This window comes from Perna viridis, chromosome 9 (assembly GCF_037379345.1).
Source record: "Perna viridis isolate PV_CMFRI_1.1 ecotype Kerala chromosome 9, ASM3737934v1, whole genome shotgun sequence".
NCBI lineage: Eukaryota > Metazoa > Mollusca > Bivalvia > Mytilida > Mytilidae > Perna > Perna viridis.
The window spans coordinates 25,541,901-25,559,338 of record NC_142453.1 but is presented as its reverse complement, the minus strand read 5'-3'; the positions used below and the strand labels follow the sequence as shown (position 1 = coordinate 25,559,338).

At 32.8% G+C, this 17,438-nt stretch overlaps 1 protein-coding gene, 1 long non-coding RNA gene and 1 pseudogene across 7 annotated transcripts in view; 1 reads left to right on the top strand and 2 right to left on the bottom strand.

Moving 5' to 3' along the window:
• Nucleotides 1-1,766: 1,766 nt before the first annotated feature.
• Nucleotides 1,767-8,187, top strand: LOC148607504 (uncharacterized). Its single transcript, XR_015915008.1, has 2 exons — nt 1,767-2,035; nt 8,094-8,187. It is a non-coding gene; the product is annotated as an uncharacterized LOC148607504 (long non-coding RNA).
• Nucleotides 2,420-3,613, bottom strand: LOC148607505 (uncharacterized; annotated as a pseudogene).
• LOC148607503 (uncharacterized) overlaps nt 6,248-17,438 on the bottom strand; it is a 60,702-nt gene continuing 49,511 nt past the window's right edge. For 5 of the 6 annotated variants that reach the window (XM_088544405.1, XM_088544409.1, XM_088544406.1 and 2 more), the window contains 2 exons: nt 10,142-10,373; nt 6,248-6,865 (listed from right to left, as the gene is read on the bottom strand). In XM_088544405.1, coding sequence (XP_088400531.1) covers nt 6,248-6,865; nt 10,142-10,369 — 846 coding nt within the window. In that variant the 5' untranslated portion in view covers nt 10,370-10,373. The remainder of the gene's footprint in view (nt 6,866-10,141; nt 10,374-17,438) is intronic. The other variant, XM_088544404.1, reaches the window with a different exon arrangement.

The following is a 17,438-nucleotide window of genomic DNA, read 5'->3' as shown; positions in this document are numbered from 1 at the left end:
TGATAAGAATGAGTGTTTACATTGCCAAACACAATGTTGGCTGTTTCAACGTAGATTGTGTGTTACAAAATCCGAGAGAAGTTTCTTTCATACGCGTGGAAAATGGGGGGAGGGCTTGAACCATTTCATGACTAATCCCATCAAAGATAATGCACAAGATATGTTAGGGTGGCATAACTAACCTGAATAAACATGCTCTGGTCCCAATTTACCATTTATTGTGCGTATCAACACGTATTTTGGCGAGATAGCGCTTGATTTTGTCACTGACAGCGACGTGCACATGCCATTTCGGTGGTCTCAAATGTTTGCAAATAAACGGTGATCCGGACTTTGAAACATTTAATCCCCTTAGATGGTCAAAGATCATTGGTCAATCTACAAAGAAACCCCTCTATCTTTAATTATGACGTGTTAAATGTCTGTCAGCTTTTTCATTGGGTAATAAAGTAAACAAGGGAAATCTCGTTTTCCGATAGTGTGATTTTATTTCAATCTCATCGCTCATTGGTCCAATGAATTCACTCCAAAAATGGATATAAACAAACATCAATCATTCTTTTCATGAATTTTACTTTAAATAACCGTTTAAGTTACTTAATAATTAATACTTTAAATGATTTTCTGAGGCATACAAGGATGAAAACTTACGCGCGGTATTTAAAACGCCCCTAATCGGAGTTATCTTCCCATTGTTCAGTGCAGATTGGATCAAATGAATTCGGGTCACAGAGGTACTTTGCTGTTCGGCTGACGGTGTGAGCTCTACGGTTATTACATGTACATGTACTATCTTATTTTCTTTCAGGGTCCACAATATACTAACAAAAAAGGGCATGTCACGGAAGTAACAAAAGTGACTGTACGTACGGAGAAAATTCATCGTTTCCTTAAATCAAACAAATACAAATATATAGGCTAAAATTACGTTTCAGTAAAAATGTGTTCATCTTTTCTGCTAGTTTTTGAGTCTTCTCTATTTTTTTCACTTATTAGAAGAAGTGAATTTGATGTGTTTTTTTAAAAATTTCGGGAAAAACGTGGATGTATGTACGTACGTGTATTTTCACTGTTACAAACTTTGATTGTATTATCCAGATCGAAGCATGGCTTTACTAAGATATGAAAGGCAATCGTTTTCTCTTTTGGAAATCACAGCTGTCAGCTGTTGCGTTTGAATTTCATTTACGTCACATATTATATGTAAAATATTTCACCATCGGTGGAGAACTGAAATATTTCCGGTATCTGCACAAATTAATCTGAACCGCTAAAAATGAAAAGGATGTTTCTAGAGATGCACTTAAGGGTTAAAAATTGTGAAATATGGCGAAGTGCTACAAATGGCGAAGTGCTACAAAGTCATCGACCATTTTGAACGCAAGGAGAAAAAGGGGACTGGGACTGGGATCTTTTTTGAAAAAAAAATAAATAACTGTTCAAATTTTTGGCGAAAATTTTTTTTTTACTCATTCATTGAAAAAAAATTGCTCCATTATTTAACAAGGCAGATTTTCAAATACAAATGTATATTTCGCATGCTGCTGTTATATAAATAACGCACTTGCGAAACAAAAATTTTCATCCGACCCCCCCCCCCCCCCCCCTGTGTGGCAAAGGAGTTATAATCAATTTCCTTTACTATTCTCACGAGTCTCGCACAGATGGTAAAAGTATAGTGAAGCTCACGGTGCTCCCTGAGATAGGCATTTCTCGTATTTTGTTAGTGACGTTGTATCTTTGTTACGTCGACGTTGTAGAGACGATGCAAACAACTATTGTATGCTGTGGTTGTGTTTTGTCGGTGGGTGATGTTTATAGGTGATTTGTGTTCAAATTACCTGCTTATCGGTGACTACATGCATGCTATTATGATGGTGATGATGTGTGGATAAATACGAATACATGCATAAAGTTATCGTTAGACTGATTACATTTTTACGACCACTCGACCCGGATTATATTGTAACACTGCTAACGACGACGACCACGGACGCAAAGTGTTCGCAATAGCTCACATGTTCCGCTGGGCCAGGTGAGCTTAAATAGAAGTAGAATACATGTAATATATACTTTTATTTTCAATTTACCAGCCAAGGTCAGAATATTTATTTCCGTGCAACTGTCAGTCGGAATCTTTATTTTCTGATGATGACTAGGCTACTCCAGCAATGTTAGAGGTTGTCTGGCAACATATTTTCTGACTTGGTGCCAAGGATGAACGGAATTTTAACCTCTTACGTTGTACGAGCAATGATAAGGCCAGATATTTTTTTTTTAATTTCCAGCATAATGCGAGTTAAATTATTCATTTTCAAAGTCTGCCATACACAGACATTGCCATAATACAGATCTTTCGAAATTTCTAGAAACGACTCTTTATGAGCAACTCGGTGTGTAATTCTAGACATAATATAGATTCAAGATTCAATATTTTATTATAGTCTCACCACTTGCAATATACATACACAATACAATAAAAACAATAGTTACAAGTATAAAACACTAACAAGTGCCATTCTAAAAAGAATTATGAGAGACTTTATAAATCTACATGTCTCTTATTATGACAAACCAATTACATATTCATGAATATAAAAATGTATTTCTTCTATTTAAAATATTAAAACAGGTTTTGGCAACAATATAACCACAATTATCCGATTTAAAAAGGTAAATAAATTTTTCATCTTCATTTAGATATCTAAATATATCACTATATCTATCAATGTCTTGAAATAAATTCAATCTTAAGTCTGCATATAGTGGACACTGCATTATGACATGTTTCTCATCTTCAATAGAAGAATCATTACAAAAAGAACACTTTCTATCTTCGACATTTTTACCCTCGTATCGACCAGTTTCAATTTTGAGTGGGGCAACACCACACCTAAATTTTGCAAAAGCACTTCTATATCTATAATAACTGATACTTAGTAAATATTTCTCAGTTTGATACAAATTCTTTAACAACTTATAAGTACGTATTTTTTTACCAACACTTGGAGCAATAATTCTATTTTCCCATTCTGATATATACTTCTCAAAAATAAGATTTTCTAAATTTGAAACATCTCGTTTACTTAAGACATTTTCAGTGTCTATAAAATTATAAAAGCTCTCTTAGCTTATCTTTAACTTTATAGCACCAGTTTTTCTCATTTATATTTACACTCCATTGAAAAATTGTATAGTTAACTCTGTCTCTTTCCATAACAGTAAATCTCTTCCACTGTCTAAAAACATTAGACCATTGTTTTGTGCATGGAGGTCTCCAACCCATATCACCACTGATAGTATCATTAGGTGTATACTTCCCTACCCCCATAAAAAATCTGATAGCTCTGTTCTGGACAGCGTTTATGCATGAAAAATTTCTGGTTCCCCAAATAGCAGAACCATAGTTTATCACTGGCCAGACCAGGGTTTCAAACAGTTTAGTAAATGTAGGATATTGGAAACCACCATGTTTTTTACTCTTTACTATAAGAAGACTAAGAGCTCTATTTGCAGACTTGGCTACTGTTTTAGCCATTTCATTATAATCTAAATGTTGTGTAAGTAGTAAACCTAAATACTGATATGGTACAATATCAGTGCACCTATACATTTAGTGGATCTCCCAATTTTCAATGGAGTCCGTTGATAATTCTCTTTTGTTTCTTTGTATGTGTTTTAAGTTACATGTATTTCATGTTCTTCTTTGTATGTGTCTGTATCCCTTATTTAGTCTTTACCTTTTGAATATATTCTATTAATTTGCGCTCGAATCTTGGTTCCCTTTATAATTACTATATCAAAAGGCAAAACGTGTTTTAGACATGTTGAAATTTGGACAAACATCGTTTACCTATATTCAAATATTTTCCAATGTGTTTCAATGCCAAGTCAAACCCACTCTTACATATCCAAAGTTATTTTTATCCTACTTTCGAAGCAGTGCTAAAAAACTGAGTGCCCCAATGATTTTGAAATATTATAGTTTACTGCAAAACCCCAAACTGTTTGAAGGCTCTCTATAAAATTAAGGGGGGTGGAAGCCTACCTATTATAGCTTTCCATTGGGCATAATAAAAATAAAACTTTGGATGAATAACTTAAGGATTGTCTCCCCTCACATCAATCACGTGGTTATTCGTTAAAGAAAGGTAGTTTCGTTTGTGAAAGAACGAATTCAAGATATTCTACAAATTGAATTTTCATACTTTTTGTTTCATATTTTCTATATAAAATAATAATTTATAATAGTAATTCAAAGACAACCATAAAACATACATTTATACATAAAATAGTGACATATGATGCATGCAACTTTATAGTACATTGAAAAAATATTTTAACACTTACATACAAATACTTAGACAAAAACATCGAAGGTTTTCTACTACACCTTTGAGAAAAAGTGGGTTAGGTAGGAAGACTTTATATTACTATTTTAACATTGAGTCTAGTATGTAAGAAACATTCTGACTTCAACAGTGCTTACTGAAAAATCACATGAAAAATAGGGTATACTATTTTAGTCGAACCAATAGGGTAGTAGCTAGGGGGTTAGGAAACACAGATTTATTTTATGTGGACTGTAAGTTTTCATTACTAAACGTCAATCATCGATTAAGATATATGTATATAGTTATTTTTTTAAATCCCAAACCTCTTTAAATTACCGAAACCCGATTTTCTGGTCATTAAAAACACATTTTAATTCTAAAATAGCATGTCATACTAGCTCACAACATAACAATAAATTGGAAACAAATTACAGAAAGCCATAGAAACAGGGAAAAAAATAAATAGAATTTTCTATTACAATTACACTTGTGGCAAAGCATATCAATTATGCAGTGTTCTAGATGACGATCATGCTATGACTTTGACCCATTATGAATCTGACATACATGTAATAAAAAAATGCCCAAATGATGCACGAATTTAACATAATTTTCTTACCTAATGGGAGGGGGACTACAATCCCAGACCCCTCACATGTATGCGGCCACTGAATCAATATGTCAACGCCAAATCTGGCAAAAATCGGGTAAAAAAACGAAAAGAATGAATCACGACCAACATCCGTATAAGGATAACAAACAAAGCAACTTTTAACACACATACCAACAAATAATGTGAACCCTTCAAATCATAAGTGTGCCCAAAAACATTGGCAGGGCTTGTAAGTCTCGTCAATTTTTCTCGGAATTTCTGTGGAAAGCATTCAAATCCGAAAACCGCTAGTATTTATTTTGCAACTTCTCGGTACATCAATATGATAGTTATCAGAATTCTCTATTTCGTATTATTGCCAAAAATTTTATGAAGTTTAAAATAATAAAGAGTCAATATTTTAGGTTACTGCCATTAGATTCGTACGGGGAATAGGATGAATTTTGAAATAAAAGGCTGGATTGGAGTTAAAAAAAATTAAATAAAAAAATTAAAAAGTAGGAGCTATCATTGTCCTAATATTTTTGGTGTATATTTAATAAAAATCAGAGCGCAGAAGAAGACAAAAAGAAGGCAGGACATATATTTATCAAAATAAAAACACAGGGAAGAAAATGTCACCCCCATGAAATGAGGCTTCCATTTTCGTGGATTTACGAAGTCATGTGACGAGACGTACAAGCCTCATCTTTATACTAATAACATACCGATTTATAATACTCCTACAAAGATCAGATATACTCACAATTGAGATCAAACTCTGTACCTAAAATTATATTTAGGTAAAACATATTTTATTATATAATAATACTATTATTAAAACAGCCCGCGGAAACGTTCGTGCAATACATCCTAGTATTTCCACGGATGCTTATCAATCAAGTGTTGCATTTTCGGAAAAAAACGAAACTTTCTAAATATATCATTGCGTTGTCAAGTGTCAACACAAAAGGGCGGATACCGACTATTCCAAAATGCATTTTATTTGTTGTTGAAACTGCCAGATGGATATAAAAAGATAAAATATCAATAAAAAGTAATTTTAGCTAAAATGGCTAAAAACCTTGGATAGCTAAATATGTTTTTAGGGATAAAACATGCATACAATTTGATGTTTCCTTTGATTTCTTAGCTTAAAAAAATCTTTGATAACTTTTTAATACCCTAACCCAGAGGTAGTGCTGGACATTTGAATTGCCGCAATTAATTAGTCCCGTATTTTTTTATTATTCCAAATTGATCCTTAAAGCACCGCCCTTAAAACCAAATGTTTGCTCCCAAAACATTTAAGAAAAGAAATTTATATAAACCATGACTCCAGAATGTTTCCCGGAGGTTCCATTTGTTTCCGTCTGTACACATTCAAATTACTTCTAATCCATGGAAGTTGCGCTGATTCCTGAAGCTTTTTTGATGCATTTTCATCCCTATAAAATCCGTTTTTCTCCATGATATTTACAACATAAGACAATGGTTGATTATTAATGTGATCAAGGCCACCTTGTCCAGGTACGGCCCAGCTTAGTAAAATTCCTTCTCGCGCATGCCTGAATATATTATCTAAGAAAATATGTTCGAACTTTTCCGGAATGTGTTCTGCAACCTCTAAAGACATTATCCAATCATAATTATGGATTCCATACTGCGGTATAGTCAAATCCATAAATTGCACGCGTCCTTCACTTGTTTTCTCACAAAAAGGTGCCCCGTCGAAGGAATCGAATGATTTGACATGACCAAGTTTTAGAACTTCTCTTTTGTAAGCTCCTGGTCCATCCCCAAAACTGGCTACAGTTTTTCCCTGTAGAAATTGACTTAGCTCTTTAATAAGTTTCATATCTGTCATGTGTTGTCCGCCTTTTTCAGTACTAGCAGCCTCACACCATCCACCCAGTTTGTTAGTTTTGCCCTTCGACATCTGAAATTAAAGAAATATATATTTAGTAAAAAACGTTTTTTTTTTTTTGTCTTTCTTTCAATTGTCAGCAATTCATCAACATTTTTTCTTAGATTTTCAACATTCAATCACGATATTTTTACATGTTTTATTAGCCTGATCTATATATCTGATACAGCTGTTTATCGAATGATACTCGAAAGCATTAGCCTGCGAGAAAAAAGAACGAGCGAGTTGTGAGCCAAATATTTCATATACTTTGTCCTCTGTTATTGCAAAAGTTTCATTACTTTAACAAAAACTGAAGAAAAAAAATCAGTCAATCAATCATGTACATGTATGACACAAAAAGTAATGAATAAAATCGAAGTGTAAAAATGTATCAGGATCACTGAAGCATTAGCGTTCGGTTATACGGTTTATACGGCTCTACTCTACTTTAAAACTGGGTAAACTTGATCATAATACCATTTAATTAGCAAGGTTGTGAAATTTCTCTTTTATGCTTCGTTTGATTTGGTTTGATTTGGAATGGTGTAGTCTAGAAATTTACTCGCGGATTAGTATTTTCCTTTTCGTTTGCTATATTTTTATTTTTATTTTAGACTCTGCTTTTATAGTATAACAGAAAAGTAAGAATAACATAAGCTTTCAGGAACTTTTATACCGACTACATGTGCCGATACAAACATCATACATGTACATGTTTAAACGACATATAGGCATGTATATACAATCGGGGTTAAACATATGAAGAACTACTGTAATACACACATGAAGCAGGTGAAACTAAAGCAGCATAAAAAGAAAAGCAAAGGCATTCAGCTGAAAAAGTAAGCAAAAGCTGAACAAAACGGAAGAAAAGAAGGATGATGCATATTGACAATCAGCCCTATGATTTACAGACAATATATGAGCGGGTGGGACCTGTTCATGTATTAATGAGCTGATTTTTATCTGTCTGCTTTCTTAGTTCGTACGGGAGACTTTTCCAAATCTTAAATGGATAATATTTACATCCTTAAGATTCATTTGACATCCTGTATTTGTACGTTGTAAATTTTACCTTGTACTAGACGAGGTAATGAAATCTCATTATTGCATGTTTTACCATAAATTCTATTGTTCATTATGTCAGTAGATAATTAATAACCATAATATATGTCAGCACGTACGACTTGCGGTGTACTTTGGCAGGCCAAGCTAATAAATATTTTAATGGTGTGAAAGCGAATCATTTTTTTTTCAGAAGACCTCAGAAGGTAATAGAATACAAGTATCCAGGGGTTACAACTGATTGGTCTATAAGCAGTATTGATTAAAACAGACTTCAGAGCCATCAATCATTTCTTACTTTTTTTTTGCATTCAATTGCCACTGGGACTATATGCAATAATACCAGAAAGTAAGTCTTTTTCCACAACTTCAGGTCTATGCAGTCCTCCAACCATGAATACTTCATCTCCAGGGGCTGATCCAATGGACTGGTTATAGGGGGTTGGACCCCACTTTTGTTGACCAATTTTGCAAATTTTGTGCAAAACATGGGAAAAAAGCATGTATAAAAAGTATAGCTAATAGCCCGGATTTTGAAAAAAGAAACTCAATACCTATCATTTTATTTAGATTCGGTAAATTCCTGAATTATTTGCACTAGAACAAAGGGTTGTGCTGCTGATTGGTACGCTTTAAATCAATAGTTACGTTTGGTTTGCTTTTATTAAACATCCTTACTTCAGTTTTTTTCCCCAAATCCTATTTCAATCTTTAGTAAGCAGATCACAGGGGTAAAGAGGTAAATCTCGGCAAGGGATGTTTTATGAATATCGTCATGATCTTACGGCTATGGATTGATCCAAAGAGCTTGGTCGCACACAGACAACAACTTCATGTACCAGTACCAGCTATGGCTCAACCAAACATCTGAATCACGGTGTGTCCGTCGGTCTTGATGGGACGACATTTTGATATTTAGGAGGGTGAGATGTCGGCTACAACTTGGAAGAGTTGTTTGATTGAAATTATATATTTTTTACCCTACCGGTGCACCTGGTCCAAGCTCCCAGTTTTTAGTGGAGTCCGAGTTGCTCATTTACTTTTGTTACTTTGTATGTATGATTTTAGTTACTTTATGTTCTTTGTTGTGTATGTCTGTTTTCCATGTCTGGTCTTTGTCCCTGGATTACATTCTGTTGATTACCGCTATAACCTTGGTTCCCTTGATTACCCTTTCACCACGATAACGGCAAAAAATATTTATTTTTCACATACATCGAGCCAAAGTATTCATGTACATGTAGTTATAAGAAAAGAATAACGATCGGATTGGAATGGTTCAAAGGATCAAAAACCATTTTTCTCACATCTTCCTGATCAAACATTTTCAAAAAAGATCGAGTCAAAATATTTATCTAAAACTTCTCAAAGCAAGTGCTCGAAAGAAAATACTAAAAAACTGTGCTAGATGTAGGGGAATTTACAAATTTACCGCACTGATAAAATTTATGCTATTGTCCAATGGTAAAAGAAATTCCGTAAAACAAGTGACAATATCAGGATGAAAACTTAACAAATCGAAACCATCGCATTGGGACTCCGGACTTGGTATAGACATTTCAAATTGAGAGGTTTTATAGCGCAAAACCTACCGCTTTTATTACGGTTCATTAATTAATTATTATTTTAGTTCCGGTACATTTCATTGCTTCTTACTGGTCAAAATTGGCGCGTGTTCAATCATGACCATACAAAAGAATTTCATATACATATGTAGAAAGAAAATTAAATAGCATGGCCTTATTTGAGGTTATATTAAACTGTTCTGTTTTTATGCAAAATGTACAAGTATACCTTTGTGGTTTGTCGAGATCTTATTAATATTTCATCATGGTTTCGTCGATCATTGAAACAGAATTGATTTTTAATACATGCTTGGAGTGAAAGAAATGGTTTAAACTGGTCTGACCGGTTTAAAAATCTTTCTTTTCAACTCAAAAAGTTTTAAATGTCAATATTTTGTTACGTTCTGTATGAAATAATTACAGTTGAAAATAAGTCTAATGTTTAAGCCAAGTACAAATGCATATATTTATCCTTTCGACGATCCACCAATAAAACTGATACAACAGCATCAAAAAGGGGGATGTTACATGTAAAACGAAAAGGATGCCGTTGAGAAAACTTGCAACTGCTTTTTTTCAAAACTCCCTTTTTTTAAACTATCTTAAAGGCCTCTTTCTCAAAATCGTATTCAACTTACACCTATAAGCATATGGAAATGTAAAGATACTTGATTACCTGGCACTGGTATTGTCCGATTATTTTCCTAGCATCGTTCAACTGTCGCGATAAGTCGTTTCTTTCTTTTTGCAATTCACGTGCAATTTCCAAATGTATGTTCCTATTTTCTTGATATGTCAAAGTTTGGATATTCTTGACACCGTTGTTTTGGTAATGTATCATCAGAAACACTATAAGTATGAGAACTGTTGATGCGATCACATATTTCCCGGTTGTCATATGCATGCTGCTGCAAATTAAATAAATTATACAATTATCTTAATCCAGAATTCATCATTTTACAAGATAAATGATTGATTGACAGTTTGCGATTACGTCAATAAAAGGAGGTGCACTTTACATCACATATACGACGCATGCGCTGTTAATAAATCACTTTTCGTGTAAAAACGATATTTTTTCCCTCATAGATTAAATTGTAAATATCATTCGTATAAACGAGAACGATTTGTTAACTTAATGTTATTGATATACGTTAAAAAGGCTTGTCTTTATTTAAAACAATTAATACATGTCGGCATTGAGATGATTAACAACAAAACATGTCCGCAGGGTTCTACTTTTAACATGGCCAAGAATAATTTTTACTGTCACTAATAACAATTACAGTGATGAAACGTGTCTCTATTTGTTGTGATTTCATTTTAAAACATGTTTTAGACATGCCTGTCATTTGGTCAAAGGAAGAAATTTATTTCTATATCAGAAGAGCATGCATTTCATTTCAATCATTAGAATTTGTTTCAGTTTCACAGTCTTCGCCTTTCTTGCATTTTCAGTCCCCCTACGGCGGACACTACACTCGTCAAAATGTCAAGTTCCTTACTAATGGGTGCTCCAAACCGCCAAACAGTAAAACTTGTCTTAAACGACTCCCAATGATTCGATCTGGGTAGGTATTCCGTTTACCAAGGTTCAAAATACGGTTGAACTGATATAAAGGGATTTTCAAAAACTGTCTGGATTAGATAGGTTTTCGGAATTATTCAGGGTTAGGTACAAGCTCCACGCAGCCGCAAAAGTTCCATTTCTCTCTTACTAAATGCTGCAGACAAGCCTTTCGAAATTCTCGGACATAATCCAAATCAAAGGTCGCTTCAATCGGTACATCCTCGGCCAATCCGGCTATGCTTCGCGCAATAAACAATTTGCACATGGAAAATTTATGTTATTTTTCAATAGACATTTTTTTTAGTTTTGCCAATTCTTAATGAACTCATAAAATTTGATATTGCATCAGTTATTTTTCATTTTAGTAGAATGTATAGTCATGTGATATGACATTTCTAAATGAACTGTTTTCAAAGTTTGAAACAGATTTTTTCGTCTTTGCCAGAATGATATAGTATCTTTAAGTACCAGACCATACACAATTCAGACACTGCCAATGGTAAAAATGATTCATTGTGTAGATAAGAAATACACCGAACAAACATTTTTTTTCGGTCTTCAGATGATATATTTTCATGAAACAATAATCTTTTATGTATTTATATCTTTAATATCTGTATTTGTTTTTAATCATACATTTATCTTACACTGAAATCAATCGAATCAAAGCAAATCAGAAAGTGCTAATTTCATGTACAATTAATCTAACTGCAACATCCTGAAAACCTAAGACTGGTCATGTGTTCTCAAACTGATTCTTAGTAAGAGATAAAAGTGAAATTGGTGGGTTTTGAGATGCTTTATTCACATCCAGTCTAAGTTTTATAAGGACTACTAGTTAAATACAAATTATTTGACATGTAATATTCACATTCAGTTTGAGGTTTGTAAGGACTACTGGTTAAATACAAATTCTAACTTTTTTTCAAGAGTTGTTGTCCAGTATCAAATGAAACCTACAAAACGAATCTTTAAATATTGATATATGTCTCTGATATATATTTTGGCTGGGTTCAATGAACACAAGAAATAAAGCAAAGTCATTGCATGGCACATGAAAAAAGAATCATTTAGTATATATTTCACCGACTAAGTTAGTTTATTTTCAACAAATTATCAAACAAAAATGTCAGTAGAATAACAGCAAATAACCGTTCAGTAGAAAACAAAAAGCGTTGAGGTATGCAACTCACTCTGTAATTTTGGTTACTGTTAAACACTAGTAAAGAACGATCTACTGAGTAAAGAGGAAAATATATTACAATTCTGCCAAATTGTCTAACCAAATGACATATTTGCTCCATATGTTCAACACGAAAATGTGCAAATTTCTCCCGGACCGAGTAAATTCCGTCTGAAACTGCTTTCGATCAGACACATTACGCTATGACTGTTACAATATTTAATTTTAAGTTATGTCCCTTAGGCTAATGAAATGGATTGCTTTTTTAAAAGTTCAAATTTGTAAGCATTGTGCCGTTTTTAGAAACTGACTATTGATAAATCGTGTAATTACATGTAATTTATTCTACATCAGAGTAGAAAGTGTGTACGAGCACGTATGAAACTGGTCCCACCCTAGTATAGTACATCAAATTGGCGGTTTATGAAACCTTAATGTACTTCACATAGAAAATAAAACAATCCTTTAGTAAATTAACTTTACAAATATCAAACACCTTGAAGCGTCCACGGAACTTCCGTGTAGATACAGACGACACCAGATGTAACCAATAAGTTTGATCTTTGTAAACCAGTTTATTTGCAAATGACATTTCATATCAATCGGTACATCCTCGGCCAATCCCGGCAATGCTCGGAATCAACGATCCCAAGATTGGCCGAGAAGTTGGGATTGATTTCATATATGTAAAACACTGATTCATGTACCACAAACAGGTTTAAATATATTGTGACGTCAACTCAATACGTTATGCATCATATGTGTTCAAATTGCCATTTATCGAGAAGTTGATTTTAAAAGTTATCGCTCTACTCCAGAAAACCATAGCTATGTGTCAACTATGAAATTATTTTTAAAATTATTTATTTTGATATGTGGTGGTTTCAATCTTTCCGGGTTGTTATACGGACTATTGCCAAGAGTTCGGTAATTTTATTATTTACCTTCATATATACATAAATCATTGTTAATAAAATGTTACTCTTTTTCAATGCTTTAAAAGTGATTCAGTTATTATTGGCGTTCAATAATTGATTAGCTTCTTTCATTATGAAAACTAAAGTATTGACATTTTTAACCGTAATTTTCTGAGTTGATGGCCCTTGACATTTTGTATCTGGTTTGATAAAATGAACAAGAACCAAACGTTTGTAGAATTACAAAGTGATTGACATCCTTTTTTCATAACAATGAAAGATAAAATTGAAAAGTTAAAAGAAAATATTTCAAATCATGGGGAATTCAATTCAAATCTGACGATTAACGAGTTATTTGACGTTGTTTTACGTTGGACATGATTTTTGCCAGAATGCGGTAAAGTGGGAGAAATCAGAAACACGCATGTCAAAAACACCCCTTTCTGACTAAATAATTTAAGTCAAGAATGCTATCTCTATTTGAAAGCACCATAATTGTCTGATCACTGCATCACCGGATACGATGTTAGAAATTTTTTTTGCAGAGTTATCAACCCTTAAAATATTCATTTTCAATGCAATTCAATGAAATTAGAGCTCTATTTACAAAGGTAATATGTAAAATCACTTTTTTATTTTTTTTTTATTCTGGTGGTGCAATTAGTCAAATGTTATTTTTTTCCATACCATGTTTCACCAATTGTCTGATTCTTACAGAGACTGACACTTCTTTTTTTATTGTCAAAACAACTTATGAAAGAAAACTTCAGAGTAGCCTATTATTTAACGCAGTTGATCAGATGCTACATTTTGTAGTAACCAACCTGTAGGTCATCAAGTATCCAAATCTTTTATTGGAGCAGGATGCTGTGATAGCCTTTTAAGGCAGGAAAAAGTCACATTTTTTCAAATTAGAAGTATGTGATAGTTGAGAATTCTCATGATGACATCGGTTCAAAGCGATTCTATATGAAACACCTAAACACATTTTTTGTAGGGAAAAGGCATTTTATCGTCTTGCATAGTGTTCTGCAAAAAAAAAAAAAAAAAAAAAACTGACGGTGCCATTAATTATTATATTACCAAAGACTAAAAAAATACCTGTCTTCCGAAAATTTAAAATCTGAGCTGTCTAAAAAGTAATCTTATTTATTTGGAAAAAAACAAAAACAAAAACAAAACAAAACAAAATAATAAACACAAAAAAGAAAAGAAAAAGAGAAAATACTGAAACGAACTATCCGTGCAAGTAAACAATTTATTTGTTCTCTACTCTCGCCCATGAAGAAGGCATGTTACTAAACAAGTGACGCTCGACATGCACTCGACACTTTATTTGTATGAAAGAATAATCAATGGAACCAAGATTGTATCGAAAATCAAAAGAATGTAATCCAGGTACAAAGACCAGACATGGAAAACAGACAGATATTATTCAATTATAATATCAGTAAGTGTAGGAAAGAAAACGAACGTCTGCTGCCGCATGGATCTTGTTTACAATGATCTAAGCGTTAGTTTCCCTGAATAATCTTTGCGTACAACTATGAGTTATAAATACGAATATAAAAATAGATGTAGTATGATTGCAAAGAGGTTGGTCCATTAAAAATGAAGAAATTAAAGAATGATAAAATGAAATAAGATCAAATAAAATAAAAATGAAATGAAATAACAGTTGTTCTTCAAAGTCATCGTAAAAATAAATGAAAAATAATGTTTATAAATATTGAAAAAAGAAAACCGATATAACTTGATACCTAACTTCAATTATGACATAAACGAATACGAATCTACGAATCTCTCCAGTGTTAACCGCATTTTATCAAGTTTTCTTCTTTTTCTAACTTTGAATTAAGTACAGCATCACTATTTCATTTTTAAAATATGTTAAAAATACATGAATTAACACCCCGGAGCTGTTCAGGTAGAAATGAAAAAAAAGGTTGATCCTTTTTACCAAATGCATGGTGAACTAAAATACTATAGACTCTCTTTCTACTTTAGTTCCAAATAGCTTCGATAGACCCCTTTGTGCTTACTGTGGGATAGTCGATAAGCATGCGCAGAGCATGCTCAATATTCATTTCCGCGAGGAAAATTCTTTTGTTCTACCCTACCTCGCGGAAGTTTGTATTGAGCATGTTCATCAACTTACCGCAAAAGGGTCTATACAGTGAATAAGAAACTTAAGTGCCTGCTTATACAGTTTCCTTCCTTTGGAATGAGCTTCCTACCAACATCAATAATTCTACATTAAATCTCGTCGAAAAAAGAAACAAAATTCAGTTAAAATATATTTATTCCGGCAATAGGTTTGTTGATAAGATTCTTCACGCAATATAACGTAGCATGACAAGGTCATATTTTTTTCGGACTGATGAAACTACTGAACACTTCTTACAGATCTGTAGTTTGTTATCCTCTTCTTTTCAATTCCTATCTATTTGAGGCTTTATTGAAAGACTTCGTTTTCTCAAATGAAATATTCTTTACACTACAAAATAGCATCTTCTACTAAGAATTTGTTTAAACTTTCGTCCATTTTTACAAGAAACCATATAATGCAACTATTCATTGTGCATTTCTAATACTTCAGACACTCATCAACTCTAGTTTCATGTTCCCTTTAATTCTTATCAGTTTTTCGATAAGATTACCACATTTGGAACTTTTTAAAAGTTTGCTTGGAGTATAACTGAAAAATGCAAATAACAGATATTGAATTTGAAATTCGAGGATTCCTCCTTTAACGAGAATGTCATTGTTATCATCCCAAAAAAATTAAGGGTAAGCGCCTTCGATATGCAGATATGGTGGATGCATCGGTATCTAAAGTCATATTGCCAATCATGCCTTTCTTCCGGTGTTTATTTGCTAAAACATAGTATTTTCGAGTTTATTGAGGTAAGCTTTTGAGGGTTATGGGTGGCAAATATTCACCACAATTGTAGTATAGGTCATACATTTATAATCTCCATACTATTAATTATTACTCATTTGAAAGCTAAAATTCTGTCAAATAAAAGCTCGTTTGAACTATGGTGTTTTAAAACATTGTCGATAACAGGTTATAAAAGAAATTTTGAAATTTTGAAAATATACCTTCTTCAGATTATGAACAATTTATAGTTGAACTCAAAAATACACCGGCGATTAATGTAGTCCAACATATATTCGAAACCTATTTACGCGTTTCTGGATATCAATACGGTTTTGCATCTATTTCCTTTCGTGACTTTCTTTAATCTGCATCCATAACAAAGGGACTAACTTGCGGTTATATATATTTGTGCGATTTTTTTCTTGCTCTCGAAAATATATCGCTCGCAAAAATAAGTATGTTTATAGCAACTTATCTTATCTTCAACGTGTCCTTACTATATATACTTAATCTTTCTCTCGTAAACACAGTTCTCAAACTCCATTGTTGAATATAGACTCCATGCAGTTTAGATTTAAAAACCTTATTTCATCGTTTTTAGGAAGAACATCATTGAATCTATTATTTTATTCCATTGACTTATATTACAGGCACTTTTTTTTCTACGCTTCAAAACCAGTGAAATACGATATCAAGTACTCCTCCGTCTAAGAATCGGGCAAAATGTGTATGAGGTGTGGCACACGAAGAGAAAATACAGAGATTGTATTGCATTATCCAAGTATTTATACCCCATAACCTCAGGAAATTACTGTCAAAGTGTTTGTAAAGTTTGCCTTTATAAGATATTGATAGGTCAAATCTAGTTGAAATGCACTATGGAAAATGGCGGGAAAATTTTCGAGAACTTTTTCCTGTATAAGCAGTCAAAAAATATATACGTCACCAATGCTTCAGGATAAATTACAATAGCTCAATATTTGGTTTTTAGATGTATTTGAATATGTTTGACGTAAAAAAAGACCAACTGAGAAAAATGATGTGCCACTCTTTGCCTGATTCTTACAAAGAATGGTTATTAACTATTTCATAATCAACCAGTATTTGAGACTTTACAATGTTAAAAAATCTTTAAACAAAACGTATATGTACATTATATCAGCTTTTGTATATTTTTGTGTGAAAAAAAATTTGTTTTATTTGAATAAACTCTGTTGAAAATACTATTTATACAAACAAAACTTGTTATTTGGTTGCGACAATTCGACAACTTTGGCTTTTGAAATAAGGAAAGAAATCGTCATATTTTCAAAAAATACTTTAAACATGATCGCATTCTATTGCTACAATTTGTAAGAATTAAGTGTTGATTTTTGAACAAATACAGTTTGTGCAACCCTTGAATGGTATAAATTTCCT